This window comes from Entelurus aequoreus, linkage group LG13 (assembly GCF_033978785.1).
Source record: "Entelurus aequoreus isolate RoL-2023_Sb linkage group LG13, RoL_Eaeq_v1.1, whole genome shotgun sequence".
NCBI classification, from domain to species: Eukaryota; Metazoa; Chordata; class Actinopteri; order Syngnathiformes; family Syngnathidae; genus Entelurus; species Entelurus aequoreus.
This window is the reverse complement of record NC_084743.1, coordinates 27,593,058-27,609,378: the sequence shown is the minus strand read 5'-3', so window position 1 is coordinate 27,609,378 and position 16,321 is coordinate 27,593,058. Positions and strand designations below refer to the sequence as shown.

Below are 16,321 nucleotides of genomic sequence, written 5' to 3'. Positions count from 1 at the left end.
AAAACATTTCTCGACCGATTTGAAAAATTCAAACACCAACCTTTTCAACTCATTCTTACCATTCAAGTTTTTTACAATTTGTTTTTAAATTCCCGCTTTTCCCAAAATTTCCAAAGTAGTTATAGCTGTCATATTTGTGTGAATGTTCCAAAGCATTCACACAAATATGGTTTTCTACACCAAAATTCATCTATTTATTCTTCTTCTTCTTTTTCTTTGTCTCCAGATTTTGCCGCGTTCTACCTTCCACATTTTTCACCCGATTCAAACCGTTCCAACTTCAAACTATTCTGCCTATACAGGAATCGCGGGTTTTTCCTTGACAAATTCCAAAAATTCCCAGGTTTCCCAGAATTCCAGGTTTTCCGGGGAATTTTTCCCATTCAAAATGAATTGGCCATTTTTCAAACTTCCACCATTTCCCCATTTTTGTACTTATTCAAACCATTCCACCTTCAACACATTGCACCATTCTGGAAATTCTAACTCTTTCTTTTTCAACTTCAAAAAAATTCCAGGATTTTCCAGATTTCCTGCTTTTCCAAAGCCCTATTTCCACTCTTTTTTCTGGCGACTACTCCTTCCACATTTTTCAACGCATTTCAACCGTTCCACCGTCAAAACATTCCTCTTAATCGGGACAAAAAACAAAATAGTTTTTTGAACTGGAAAAATTCCCGGTTTTCCCGAAATTCCAGGAATTCCATAATACCATTTCTCAATTCAACATGTTACTACTGAAACATTTCTCGACCGATTTGAAAAATTCAAACACCAACCTTTTCAACTCATTCTTACCATTCAAGTTTTTTACAATTTGTTTTTAAATTCCTGCTTTTCCCGAAATTTCCAAAGTAGTTATAGCTGTCATATTTGTGTGAATGTTCCAAAGCATTCACACAAATATGGTTTTCTACACTAACATTCATCTATTTATTGTTCTTCTTCTTTTTCTTCGTCTCCAGATTTTGGCGCGTTTTACCTTCCACATTTTTCACCCGATTCAAACCGTTCCAACTTCAAACTATTCTGCCTATACAGGAATCGCGGGTTTTCCCTTGACAAATTCCAAAAATTCCCAGGTTTCCCAGAATTCCAGGTTTTCCAGGACATTTTTCCCATTCAAAATGAATTGGCCATTTTTCAAACTTCCACCATTTCCACATTTTTGTACTTATTCAAACCATTCCACCTTCAACACATTCCACCATTCTGGAAATTCTAACTCTTTCTTTTTCAACTTCAAAAAAATTCCAGGATTTTCCAGATTTCCTGCTTTTCCAAAGCCCTATTTCCACTCTTTTTTCTGGCGACTACTCCTTCCACATTTTTCAACGCATTTCAACCGTTCCACCGTCAAAACATTCCTCTTAATCGGGACAAAAAACAAAAGAGTTTTTTGAACTGGAAAAATTCCCGGTTTTCCCGAAATTCCAGGAATTCCATAATACCATTTCTCAATTCAACATGTTACTACTAAAACATTTCTCGACTGATTTGAAAAATTCCAACACCAACATTTTCAACTCATTCTGACCATTCAAGTTTTTTACCATTTAAAAAAAAATAATCCCGCTTTACCCGAACTTCCCATTTTTTTCTGAAATTTCCATTGAAATCAATAGGACATTCTTCAAAGTTCCACAATTCCCACATTCTTCAACCCATTCAAACCATTCCACCTTTGACACATTACACACCATTCTGGAAATTAAAACTTATTTTTTTTCGAAGTTCAAAAAAATTCCCGATTCTCCCGATATTCCCTAATACCATTTACTACTTCAACATTTCTTGCCCAATTTAAACAATTCTAACACCAACCAATGTTAGGTCATTTAGGACATTCATGCCCCTAATCATTTTCCAAAAATTCTGTTTTTCCCAAAATTCCCAAATTTCCAGGAAGTTCCCATTGAAATGAATGGGCCATTTTTCCAAGTTGCACAATTCCCACATTTTTCAACCTATTCAAACCATTCAAACTATTCTTACATTCATACTACATCTGTCAGCATTTTCAGTTCAACTTCAGCATTGGAGCACACACAGGCAATTCCTTCAGGAATTACCTCTTACCGAAATAGGCATTTTGTTGCATGCAAAATGGTACACTTAGAATTGTGTTATTTAAACTAGAAAAGTATATTACTTAATTCATCACTGATACTTGTGATAATGCATAATCATTCATTTTATGAATATATAATCTATTGTAAACCAGTGATGTGTGATTCCTTGAAGCCAGCGCCTTCTTCCGTCTCTAAATTGCAACCCCATTTCCTCCCATTCCTTGTCTATTAAAATGGACTGTCAAATGCTCAGATCACTTATACATGCATACATATCTTAGGAATAACACATTTTATTAATCAGACCTTGAAAATTAAATTTATTTTTGATTGACATGTAATAAATTGTCAATCACTACCGCAGAAAAGCCCAATATATTTGCATTTAAATGTACCTCTCAATTATTAGGAAATTCTTCAAAAATAGCAGTTTCTTCTCCTATGTAACCACTGTTATGCAATTCTTTTTTTGGGGAAAAAAAAAGTTAAACCCTGTCAATCAACCTGTTGATATCAGTTTAGATAATACATAATCCCTAAAATGATAAATTGAGTTTGGTGAATCCTCATTAGATGGAGTCAGATAGTGGAGAATGTTTGCAATGTTACTTTACTTAGATTTGTACCAAAGTTAATGTCCATTCCCCACTGTCCAGAAAGTTTAGTGAAAAATCACCTAATGCATTTTGGTGTTAACCATGCATTCATTGATGCATCTAAAATGTACTGTTTTTTTCTAAACATTTGTCTTTATTTTTTGAAATTAATGTGAATATTTTGCCCATGGCATAGTTTGTAGTATAATTATATATCGAATATAAAAGTATGACCGACTGCGCAGGTATCAAACTCAAGGCCCAGGGCCAGATTTTATTTGGCCCTCAAAAGCCTGGAAATAAAATGTATCAATAAATTATTGTAACTTTTCCTACTAAATGTATTATTTCTTTCTGTTTTGGGAGAGAAAAAAAAGTATTCTATGCAATCGCAAATGATGTTAACTTAAATATTGTCTATTTATGCAAAAATATATTATCAAACATTCAAACCATTTTTAAATGTAAATAAATACTAATAATAATGATTTCAAAGCAAGTTATCCATCAAATTGTGCAATGTGAAAGTAGCAATAGATTTCATGGTAAAATTGTGAAATCTACTTTGGTTTTTACAGCATTTTTCTCTAAATGAAATACTGTAATAAACTGTGATGTCGTTTTGGCATTTACAGTAATACACCGAAAAATCTACAGTTGTTGATTTGCGGTTAAAAAACAAAACAAAAGAAAACCCAGACAAACTGGCAGCTCAGGGGCCAACATTTTACAGTAAAATTGCAGTTTTTTTTTATTTACAGTAAAAAAAAAAGTACATTTTACAGTAAAATTCTGGTAACTGAGCTGCTTTTTTTTTTTTTACCATAAAAACAGCAGTACTGTTTTTACATACACAGTAATATACACTCAATTTTTAAGTGAAATTATTGCAACTTCCCACTTTTTTTTTTTACATTTTAGTTTTTTTTAAAATCTACTAATGAAATGCATTAAAAAAGTGTGTAATAATAGTATTCACCGTTAGAAGCGGCCCACTGGGGCCAAACATAACTGCGATGTCGTATAAAATAATATAAAAAGTATAAATATTGTTTGACATAAATATATATACATACAGGACAGACCAAAAGTTAGGACACACCTTCTTTATTTTCATGACTATTTACATTGTAGATTGTCACTGGAGGCATCAAAACTATGAATGAACACATGTGGAGTTATGTACTTAACAAAAAAAGGTGAAATAACTGAAAACATGTTTCGTATTCTATTCATCCATCCATCCATTTTCTACCGCTTGTCCCTTTTTTGCTCTGATTACTGCTTTGCACACTCTTGGCATTCTTTCAATGAGCTTCAAGCAAACCTCTTGAAGCTCATCGAGAGAATGCCAAGAGTGTGCGAAAAAGTAATCAGCGCACAGGGTGGCTATTTTGAAGAAACTAGAATATAAAACCCATCCATCCATTCTTTTTCTAACGCTTGTCCATTTCGAGGTCGCGGGGGGTGTTGGAGCCTATCTCAGCTGCATTCGGGCGGAAGTGTTTTTAGTTATTTCACATGTGTTTGTAAAGTACATAACTCCACATGTGTTCATTCATAGTTGTGATGCCTTCAGTGACAATCTAGAATATAAATAGTCATGAAAATAAAGAAAACACATTGAATGAGGAGAAGGATGCGTCCAAACTTTTGGCCTGTTCTGTGTATATATATGTATATATACAGGTACTGTATTGTATTTATATATTTTTTTTCAAATGTGTAAATTCTGCTTTGGCCCCAATTTAGCCTGGGGCGGCTCTGATGAGGCTTGTAAGAAATTGCATTTATTTGCCATCATGGAAGTGTGCATTAGAAATAGGGAAGGGATTCATGTTGCCCCATTCATGGGTGGATCTAGCATTAGAGCAAGGTGGGGGGGGTTAATCATTTTTCAATGCAGTCTGCTGAAAATGATTAAAATGCCACTCTACATAGCAACTGACGCTTTGGTCCAAAATGAAATTGCCACAAAACACATATTAAGATTGTCAACACTAAAGTTGAAGGTGCTACCTCCTAAATTGTCACGTTTCATGTGTCCGGTAAACACCGACACATAAGGCCATATGAATTGTCTTCCTACTGCATTGCATATGGACATACACTTTAGCCAGGATAACTAGCCCCCTCGGTGAGGAGGATACTGCATCCTGGATCAGGGTGTTGCTACATAGAAGTGCTGGAGTCTGAACTGCACTGCAAAAATTTAAATCTAAGTAAGATTAAATATCTCAAATAAGGATGATATTTGCTTATTTTCTGTCTGATAAGATAATACTTCTCACTAAGCAGATTTTATGTTAGAGTGTTTTACTTGTTTTAAGGGTTTTGGTCCTAAATTATCTCAGTGAGATATTACAGCTTGTTGCTGAGATTTTATGACCTATATTGAGTAAAACATTCTTGGAACTAGAATATCAACTGTTGCAAAGTATAAAACTAATATTTTAAAGTAATAATTTCTTACTTCAAGCATGAAAAAAAAATATCATGATGCCGAGCGCATATCATTATGTCAAGATAATGGCACTAGCATTTACTTAATTTAAGAATATTTTTCAACATATTAAGCAAAAAGGTCTCTTTTTTTTCTACCGAGAAAAGTGCACTTGTTATTAGTGAGAATATACTTATTTTAAGGTATTTTTGGGTTCATTGAGGTTAGCTAATTTTACTTGTTTTGGAAAGTCTTGACGAGCCAAATTTTCTTGTTCTGTTGGCAGATAATTTTGCTTAGTTCAAATAAAATACCCCGAATTTTTTGTATTTTTTGTTCTTGTTTTTGAACACTGACTTTTTGCAGTGTGGAGTGCTAATATCAGAGATTTTAAATGCAGTTCTATGTACCGTATTTTTCGGAGCATAAGTCGCACCGGAGTATAAGTCGCACCTGCCGAAAATGCATAATAAAGAAGGAAAAAAACATATAAGTCGCACTGGAGTATAAGTCACATTTTTTGGGGAAATTTATTTGATAAAACCCAACACTAAGAATAGACATTTGAAAGGCAATTTAAAATAAATAAAGAATAGTGAACAACAGGCTGAATAAGTGTACGTTATATGATACAAAAATAACAAACTGAGAACGTGCCTGGTATGTTAACGTAACATATTATGGTAAGAGTCATTCAAATAACTATAACATATAGAACATGCTATACGTTTACCAAACAATCTGTCACTCCTAATCGCTAAATCCGATGAAATCTTATACGTCTAGTCTCTTACGTGAATGAGCTAAATAATATTATTTGATATTTTACAATAATGTGTTAATAATTTCACACATAAGTCGCTCCTGAGTATAAATCGCACCCCCGGCCAAACTATGAAAAAAACTGCGATTTATAGTCCGAAAAATACGGTAATGTGTTTTGTGTTGATATCAGACCGATATCCAATATAAATTGTGGCTACCCTTAAATTACAGCTTTGGGTCAACATACTGTATAAAATAAACTATAGTGCCAACGATTGTGACACAGAAGCTGCAACCAGTGCAGAAATTCCGGTTTTCTTTCCATGCTCTAATCCCCTCTCTGATGTCTCCATTTGTCTAGGTAAGCCTACATGCTACTGTCCTCTTGGCTTCTCGGGTCCATTCTGCGAGAGAAGGATATGTGACAATTACTGTTTGAACGGTGGAACATGTGACGTCACTCATGGCAACCAGCCAGTCTGCCGCTGTTTGGCGGAATATACCGGAGATCGCTGTCTGCACCGTGAGTTTTTGTGTTGCCAATTTAATGACAACATGCGTACGGTCCTTATTTCAAAATGCATAAGAACATTTTAGACACAAATAACATTTGGAATTGCAAACCAAAGTGTTTAAAGTTCACACATAGAAAGTGTGTGCACCCAAAAGCTTTCCCTTTCAGCACTTTCTTTCCATAAATGCATTTTCAATTAAACAAAATACAAATATCACGATCAAATAACCTTTGGATATTTCATTGCTGAAGTGATAATGACTTTTTTGTTTTGCGCTGCTCTTTCATTATTGTTCGTGGGGAACAATTTCCGCTAGACATCATTAGTTTTTTTCCCTTTTGTTGTTTGCCCAAGGGGTGAGATGTTTTCATCCGCAGCTAGGATGTCGTTTGATAAGGATAATTAGGTCCCATTAAAAGCTTTCAGAAGTCCAATTAAACCAGCTTAAACTACATTCCTGCTGTGTCATTAACATGCTGTCTTTTATCTATCTGAATGTAAACCAGACATTTGCCACCACTACTGCGTGAACTCCAAGGCGTGCACATTGTCCAGCACTGGCTACGTGGAGTGCGTGTGTCCCGCCAGGTTTGAGGGAAACAAATGTGAGGTGGACAAGTGTCTTCGATGCCATGGCGCCCCCTGCCTCATTAATGACGAGACCGCAGATGTGGTTTGCAAGTGAGTTCTGACTTTCTTCTGCTGGGTTGTTGTTTGTTGATTTGAAGGGATGGACAACAGCACATAACACACTTTTTTGTTTTGTTTTTTGAATAGTATAGGATAGGATAGGTCTTTATTGTCATTGCAACAAGTACAACAAAACTATGTTTTCAGCACAAACCCGTTCAAGATTAGACAAACAAACAGTGCACAGGGTTACAGAACAGGAACGCTGATGGGTCGCCACGAGGCGCCCCGTAAAAGGTGGGGAAAAGGTAAAACGCTGGGGAAGAAGATGAGTAAAAAAATACAATATAGACTGTCTGGAGTGGGAAAAACCTCCATGCCATGCACACATAAACATGTTACATTTAATCACGACAACTCACAACAAAGGGGGGGGGTTGGGGCCCTGGAGGTCGACTGCTGCTATGAAGCGCTGCCAGCCGTCCATCAAGCGGGGAATCAAGCGGTGGGGTTGGGGAAGGGGTGTGTGTGTGTATATGCTCATTGTCTTGGGTGTGTTGATGTAGTGTTTATGTTCATAGGCCTGGGGCCGTTCTGCATGCAAGCAAAAGTTTTACTCCAGGTGTCGTTGAGGAGGGAGGGAGGTCAAAAGCATCCATCATTGAGGTGTCCTCTGGGATGTTTTCAGAACAGCCTGCTCCTGTTGTTGGAGCGTCAAGGCCATTCGAGGGAGTCAAATCGTAGATTAGGATTTTAGTTTTTTTTTAATACGTGCTTTTCCAACACATTTCTAACTGGGGCCAAACTTTAAAATGTTTGCATTACTACCACTGTTTGACAGTAAAATTATTACCACCAAATATGCAATGTCACAGTAAGTGCCATGATCCGTGGCCCGGATCATGTTTTGTTTAGGTTTTGTTCTGTTAGTTTTGGACTCCCTCAGTTCCTGTTTTGTGCAACCCCCGGGTTTTTTTTGGTTCCAACTGCCTCTGATTAGTGTCCGGGATGCTCACCTGCTGCCGGGCACTAATCAGAGCGCTATTTATTCATGTTACTCGCCACACACTGTCTGGCTTCGTTGTTTGCTACAAGTTGGATGACTTCTTGTTTCCATGCCTTTGATTCCCGCGCTAAGTCTTGACTTAGCTTCCCATGCGATCGGCACGCATCCCTTTTGTTTTGGTTTCTGTCTGTTTGTATTTACGGTGTATGAATTATGGACAATAAATTACATCCGACCTGCGCGCTTCGTCCGGAGTTGTCCGTCTGCATCCCGGGAGAACGACCACGCATAAACATGCGACCCCGACGTGACAGTAAGTCTCTGCGGCTAGTTGTAATATAGCTGGTTGAGCCTAATCACTGTCATTTTTGAGTAGACTGCTGAAATAATTGTTCAATTTTGCTAGCAGGTCTTTATCGCTTGTTGGAGTTGTAATACCTCTCTTTTTGACTTTGATGCTAGACTTGGTATCTGGTAAACAATAAAACGGGCTATGAATGTTTTTGGTAGTATACTGTAGCTACCTCAAAATCCATCATCTGTTTACGGATCATTGCTGAGTCTTTTAAAAGAGAAATGCACCGTTTTTAGAATGTTTGTCAAATTCATAATACAAAACCAAAACCAGTGAAGTTGGCACCTTGGGTAATTCGGGAAAAAAAACAGAATACAATGATTTGCAAATCCTTTTCAAATTATATTCAATTGAATAGACTGCAAAGACAACATGTTTAATGTTCGAACTGAGAAATGTTTTATTTTTTTTTGCAAATAATCATTAACTTAGAATTTAAAGACCGCAATACATTGCAAAAAAGTTGACACAGGGGCATTTTTACCACTGTGTTACATGGCCTTTCCTTTTAACAACACTCAGTAAACGTTTGGGAACTGAGGAGACCAATTTTTGAAGCTTTTCAGGTGGAATTATTTCCCATTCTTGCTTGATGTACAGCTTAAGTTGTTCAACAGTCTGGAGTCCCCGTTGTGGCAGTTTAGGCTTCATATTGCGTCACACGTTTTCAATGGGAGACAGGTCTGGACTACAGGCAGGCCAGTCTAGTACCCGCACTCTTTTACTATAAAGCCACGCTGTTGTAACGCGCGGCTTGGCATTGTCTTGCTGAAATAAGCAGGGGCGTCCATGATAACGTTGCTTGGATGGCAACATATGCTGCTCCAAAACATGTATGTACCTTTCAGCATTATTGGTGCCTTCACAGATGTGTAAGTTAGCCATGTCTTGGGCACTAATACACCCCCATACCATCACAGATGCTGGCTTTTCAACTTCACGCCGATAACAATCCGGATGGTTCTTTTCCTCTTTGTTCCAGAGGACACGAAGTGTTGTTCTTAAACTGTTCGAAAATTTGGTCACGCTATTTGTTCACAAAGTGGTGACCCTCGCCCCATCCTTGTTTGTGAATGATTTCATGGAAGCTGATTTTATACCCAATCATGGCACCCACCTGTTCCCAATTAGCCTGTTCACCTGTGAGATGTTCCAAATAAGTGTTTGATGAGCATTCGTCAACTTTGTCAGTCTTTCTTGCCACGTGTGCCAGCTTTTTTGAAACATGTTGCAGGCATCAAATTCCAAATGAGGTAATATTTGCAAAAAATAACATTTTCCAGTTTGAACGTTACGTATCTTGTCTTTGCAGTCTATTCAATTGAATATAGGTTGAAAATGATTTGCAAATCATTGTATTCTGTTTTTATTTACGATTTACACAACGTGCCAACTTCACTGGTTTTGGGTTTGGTAACATGTAGTAATTACGTATTGTGGTAATTTTAAGCATACGGCCGCGCATGAATTTCACAGACCCGTCACAACGTTCAAAAACAACACTGTCTAATACTCCAGACAGACTTTGTTAGTGTCAACAAACATAATAAAACAATCACTTACTGTACAATGTCTGTTCTTACTGGTATGACGACTGAGGGGCTGTTCATATCTTTTCGTTTAGATGAAGAATCAATCGTAATCCTCGCGAAGGGTTAACAAAAAAGGTGCGTGCTGACGAGCATCTTTTCGTGTCTTTCTCGCCATCTCTGTGTCTAAATTGGCTGTCAAAGTTGACCAACTTCTCGGTTTATGGCCACATCTTTCTACAGTCCAGGTTAGAGGCATAATTTATAACCTAGAATTAAATGTGACCAGAATGTTTCAAACTCCTGTTATTTGTTGGAGGCTAAATTCCTGAGTCTTTTAGGAAAGGTTGAAAGGACTATGTTTATTTTGTGGGAGACAGGTGGTGTCGCAGACCACCTCCTCTGTTCAGGGATGGTTTTTCAACCTTGGCAGTGGTTCTTAACCTTGTTGGAAGTACCGAACCCCACCAGTTTCATATGCGTATTCACCGAACCCTCCTTTTTTTCAAATTCAAGACAAAGTTATTATATGTTTTTGGTAACACTTTAGTATGGGGAACATATTCTAAGTAACAAAGACTTAATTTAGAGTTTTTTGGACACTAGGGGAACATATTCTAAGTAACAAAGACTTAGAGTTATTTGGTTAGAGTTAGGGTTCGGGTTAGGGTTAGGTTTTTTTTACTGGTGCACAAAATGAACCGTGCATGAACATCACCTTGTTCAAACAACAAAACCAACACAGGGCATAAAATCACAACAAATTACACACCTGCAAATCAGTCTGACTTCTGCTGTTGCCGTATCCGTAATACGCCCATAGGGAGAAGTTTGTATTTACACGATGAGTCGGGTGTGTTTTGACCTATGCGTATTCACCGAACCCTCCTTTTTTTCAAATTCAAGACAAAGTTATTATATGTTTTTGGTAACACTTTAGTATGGGGAACATATTCTAAGTAACAAAGACTTAATTTAGAGTTTTTTGGACACTTGGGGAACATATTCTAAGTAACAAAGACTTAGAGTTATTTGGTTAGGGTTAGGGTTAGGGTTAGGGTTAGAGGGTTAGGGTTATAATAAGGTCATGCCGAATAAGGCATTAATAAGTACTTAATAATGACTAGTTAAGAGCCAATATGTTACTAATTTGCATGTTAATAAGAAACTAATTAATGGTGAATATGTTCCCCATACTAAAGTGTTACCATGTTTTTTTACTGGTGCACAAAATGAACCGTGCATGAACATCACCTTGTTCAAACAACAAAACCAACACAGGGCATAAAATCACAACAAATTACACACCTGCAAATCAGTCTGACTTCTGCTGTTGCCGTATCTGTAATACGCCCATAGGGAAAAGTTTGTATTTACACGATGAGTCGGGTGTGTTTTGACCTCCGCCGAACCCCAGAGCCCGACTCACCGAACCCCTAGGGTTCGATCGAACCCAGGTTAAGAACCACTGGCATATATGGCTTCCCTCACTCTTCTTTCGTACCATCCGTCCTCTCTGTCCAGAATCTGTACATGTTTAATGACAACGACCTGGATGAATGAGAACCTTCGTAGTTATTGTTTGTAAACTCTTTCGGTGCTGTCTGCCCTGATGTTTTGTCTTTGTCAGTTGCAAACGAGAATGGTACTCTCGTATGCCGTCGTCACAGAAGTCTCGCAAAATTAGAGCGGCCATATGTTGTATCCGATTCATGACTTTCAAACCGGACATCGACCGACCTGATACAGATTAATCTAATGTTGAAAAAGCCAAATTGGACCGAAAATTCAAAAAAAAAATATGTCTGGAGCCGCAAAAAAATAAGTATTATAATGAAGGCAACACATGATGTAAGTGTCTATATTAGCTATATTAGCCTACTATCAAAATTACTTTAAAAGTCTTATATAAGTGTTATAATGAAGGCAACACATGATGTAACTGTCTGTATTAGCTATATTAACTTACTATCAAAATGACTTTAAAAGTCTTATATAAGTGTTATAATGAAGGCAACACATAATGTAAGTGTCTGTATTAGTTATATTAGCCTACTATCAAAATGACTATGTGCCATAGGCTGAAACAAATCTTCGTTGACAGAAATATAATATGCATTCTACACATTTTTACAACATTCGAAATCATTAGTAAAATGGAGACTTCTCGGAGGGTGAGATAACTCCTGGAAATTACTGGCTAAGAAATGCCAAAGGTGTAGATGTGTGTGTCCAAGTTAATGGAAACGGCAGACTGCCTTCTTCTAATGGATTTATTACTTTCTTTGCGAGCTGGGTAACGTTTGCTGTGGTCTATAACGAATCAGAAATGCAGCCAATATTACATACAGATAATGTGTCATGAGACATGCAAATATAAATTTAATTAAGAGGATTCAAAGGAAATTAAATGAACTCAAATATACCTACACACGAGGCATAATGATGCAATATGTATAATATATGCAATATAATATATATATACATACATATATGTATGTATACATGTGTGCGTGTGTACATAAGCACACATATACTGTATACACTGCTGCAGACTTTGTTTTCACCATGTTTTAGTATGTATAATCACAGGTTGATTAATGTCATAACTGCATCCACAATGCCTTTGTCTACACCAGGCCACATGTTCTAAATCAGTTTGGATTCAGGTTTGCTTTTGATTGACTGACCCGCTTGTTTGTCATTCAAGTATATTTTCCAACTAGTCACAATAATTTATTATGTCCTTCTCCCTCAGTTGCACAAATGGGCGAATTGCACCAAGCTGTCAGCTGTGTGACGGCTATTGCTACAATGGAGGCACCTGTCACCTGGACCCCGACACCAACCTGCCTTTCTGTCAGTAAGTCCCTGCTTAATGATAGGAGAGACTGACCGCGATGATTCTCTCCATCACTTTTGGTGATTTTTTTTGGGGGGGGTTTATCCCAATAAGCCTGACCTTAAGAGCAGAGCTGAAAAATCATGGCAGAGTACCATTTGTCTGCTTGGAGAGTATTACAGCATAGTCATCTTCCTTGGCAGCAAAATCCTTAAACTGAGGCAATGTTTGATGTCACATTACGCAGGCCATGGCACAGCATGGGGCTGGATGCCAGAACACCATCTTACGCTTTTTGACATCTCACTATGGCTTAAGGCGTCCAAACCGATAAAAAAAAAAAAAATAGAAAATGGTTCAAATCCTTTTCATAGCTTGCCATTTTGAGCATATCACACAATTCCTCCTTGCAGTAAAGAGCTCATGTCGGTTTCCCTGACTCTCTTCAGCAGTGGGATTTAGCTTTATAAAAAAAAAAATTAAAAAAAAAAGGTATGTCAGTCATTGACACTCGGTGAGGAATAAAAAAAACAACCTTGTAACAGACAAAAATTTGACTGGCAGACATGGGGGAATCATTGTTTGACTTTTGAAAGCATCACCCACAGATTAATATCACCGGAGCTATAATCACATGCGGCGCTTTGTTAAAAACGTATCCAAGGAGGAAATTGGAAGCCATTTCATCTCAGGCCCACAGTCCGTATTTTTGACTGCCCATTGTCCAAAGGTTGCTCAATTGAAATTTTGTACTCATCTCACAAATTAAAGGGGGCAGAATCAATTTCTATGCTAATGATACTATCTTATTGGTTTCGGTCAACACATCCTGATCAAAAGGTTTAATATTTCCGTAAAAGGACGGAGATTGTTTGCGACCATTTGTACCAGTTTATCAAGTATGTGTGACCTCTAATAATACTAAACCTATGCGGCCAACCCGTCACTTTGGAAATTCTAGTTATACACTGCAAAAAGTCAGTGTTCAAAAACAAGGAAAAAAAATACAAAAATTAGGGGAATTTTATTTGAACTAAGCAAAATTATCTGCCAATAGAACAAGAAAATTCGGCTTGTCAAGACTTTCCAAAACAAGTAAAATTAGCTAACCTAAAGGAACTCAAAAATACCTTAAAATAAGTATATTCTCACTAATAACAAGTGCACTTTTCTTGTTAGAAAAAAAAGAGACCTTTTTGCTCAATATGTTGAAAAATATTCTTAAATTGAGTAAATGCTAGTGCCATTGTCTTGACATAATGATATGCGCTCGGCATCATGATTTTTTTTTTCATGCTTGAAGTAAGAAATTATTACTTTAAAAAAGTAGTTTTATACTTGTGAGTGTTAATGACGCAACTTTGCATCAGTTGATATTCTAGTTTCAAGCATGTTTTACTCAATATGGGTCATAAAATCTCAGTTACAAGCTGTAATATCTTACTGAGATAATTTAGGACCAAAACCCTTAAAACAAGTAAAACACTCTAACATAAAATCTGCTTAGTGAGAAGAATTATCTTATCAGACAGAAAATAAGCAAATATCACCCTTATTTGAGATATTTAATCTTACTTAGATTTCAGTTTTTGCAGTGTGCCTAAAATACATTAATGATTCTGCTTACTTCAACCTTGCGTACTTGTTATTATTACCGCAGTTCCAGCTGTGTATTGTGAGTAAATGCAATTTAGACCATTATATTTACACATTCTTGTTTGTACTTTTGGGTGTTTTTTTGTTTTGCATAAAATTATGACATATGAGACTAGCACAATACTGGTTTGTGAAAAAATTTCCACATAATTTTGATAGGTCTGTTACCTGTGCTCTGAACCTTAAGGCGGGGTTTTATCGAAGCTAAAAAGCTATCATTAAACTAACTGCGAACCAATCAGCATAGTTGCAATATAGTGCATAGTATCAAATGCGGGATGATACTTTACAGATACTGTAATATGATTGCTCATGTTTTTCAGTCATTAAAGATTTGTGTCTTATCACATTGTGTTGTGTATTAAAAACTCAAAAACCATTCAGTTGCTAACGCAGAAACTAGCTTGCGGCGAATGCCTTAGCATGCCGACACAAGGTAATGTGTTACTGAGCTAGAAAAAAGGTTTTTGGTGTTCTCTCTTTTAAAACAACGTTTGATTATTATATAGGTTACGGAATGTGAATTGAGTTTTGTTTGCGGTTTTTGGATGCATTTTTTAAGTGACTTAGAGGCAGAATGGATTGCTCCCCTTCGAGTGATTTTTTTATCTTTAGAATGCAAAGAAAATACATGTACTTGTCTCTTAGAAGGACTGTGAACAATTCCAAATTCCAAATAAAAGTTCAGCCCCTTAAATTCTTAATAGGTAATTTCAGATTTCCCCTTATTGTGAAAGTAACAGAGCGGTTCTGTGTTAAAACCTCTAAAGGCCTTATTGGCCACATGCGTGGACAGCACCTTTTAGCTCTCATTTCCAAAATTGTGTACACTACTAAATTGGGGTATTATGGCCGCTTATGTGGACACTTATACTGCCATCTGGTGGTGTCAGAAGAGTACAACATACAATGGAATTTGGAAAAAAAAAAGTGTAAAAATAAGAATTAGCATGTCACTAAACATGAAGAACACGTTTGTGTACTTATGGACTAAGTACATCATATCAAAAGATGATTCTTAGTTTTTATTCTAATTAGAGTCCAATAAGCCCAAATAGCAAAGAGAAATAAAAAAAGCATGTAAACAAACAGCTTGGGCCTTAAGAGGTTAATAGAACTAGTATTTCAATGTGACAAATACAAATGACTCAATGCAATAATTTTTTTAATTGAAAAAGGCTCACAGTTTTAACTCCAGCCGTCATGCAACCAAAAGGTCAACAGTCTACCTTTTTAAAGGCCGTGTTATCACTCCCAACACAATGTTTTGCAGCTGTACATCAGGTTTCAAGAACCAACGTTGTGATGAGCTGGCCAACCCCTGCGATTACTTCTGTCAGAATGAGGGGATGTGCACATTAACAGCTCATAACAAACCACGCTGCAAGTAGGTCACCTCTCTGGCTGTATTCAGAGCCCCTCTCACCCTCTTTGTTGACGCCTCACTCAACTCCATCCGGCTCCATAATGTAGCCTGTCCAGTAGATGGGCTCTTTGTACCACCTTGTAGTAACTTTTCATGTAATAAGTGCTCACAACTAGGAAAGACAATACATACTGTACATACGGTTCCAGTGAATGCTTGCTACTCTTTATTAGTACTATGTTATTGCAACATTCCCAAGCTGCAGCATGGAGCATGCAGCAAGCTAGCTTTATATCATTTATTTAAAATGTGTCTGCTGTTACCAGAATGTGTAACAGTACATTTATGGAGTTTCCCTTTTTAAGTGTAATAGTATAGTGGTATAATGGTAGTGGTAGTATAGTGGTACCTCGGGATAGGATTTTAAGATACATTTAATCTGTGGTTTGCCCATCAAACACCACCATTTTAATATCTATCAAAGTTTTAGATACAGTTGTATTTAAAAAAAACCAATACAATATAATGTAATACAAACAACTACAG

The 16,321-nt window shown here is 36.9% G+C and overlaps 1 protein-coding gene across 1 annotated transcript in view; it reads left to right on the top strand.

The window, feature by feature from the left end:
* Nucleotides 1-16,321, top strand: part of LOC133663276 (low-density lipoprotein receptor-related protein 1B-like) — an 872,326-nt gene that overhangs the window by 833,830 nt on the left and 22,175 nt on the right. The window contains 4 exon segments of the mRNA XM_062067630.1: nt 6,238-6,399; nt 6,898-7,072; nt 12,670-12,774; nt 15,683-15,796. Coding sequence (XP_061923614.1) covers nt 6,238-6,399; nt 6,898-7,072; nt 12,670-12,774; nt 15,683-15,796 — 556 coding nt within the window.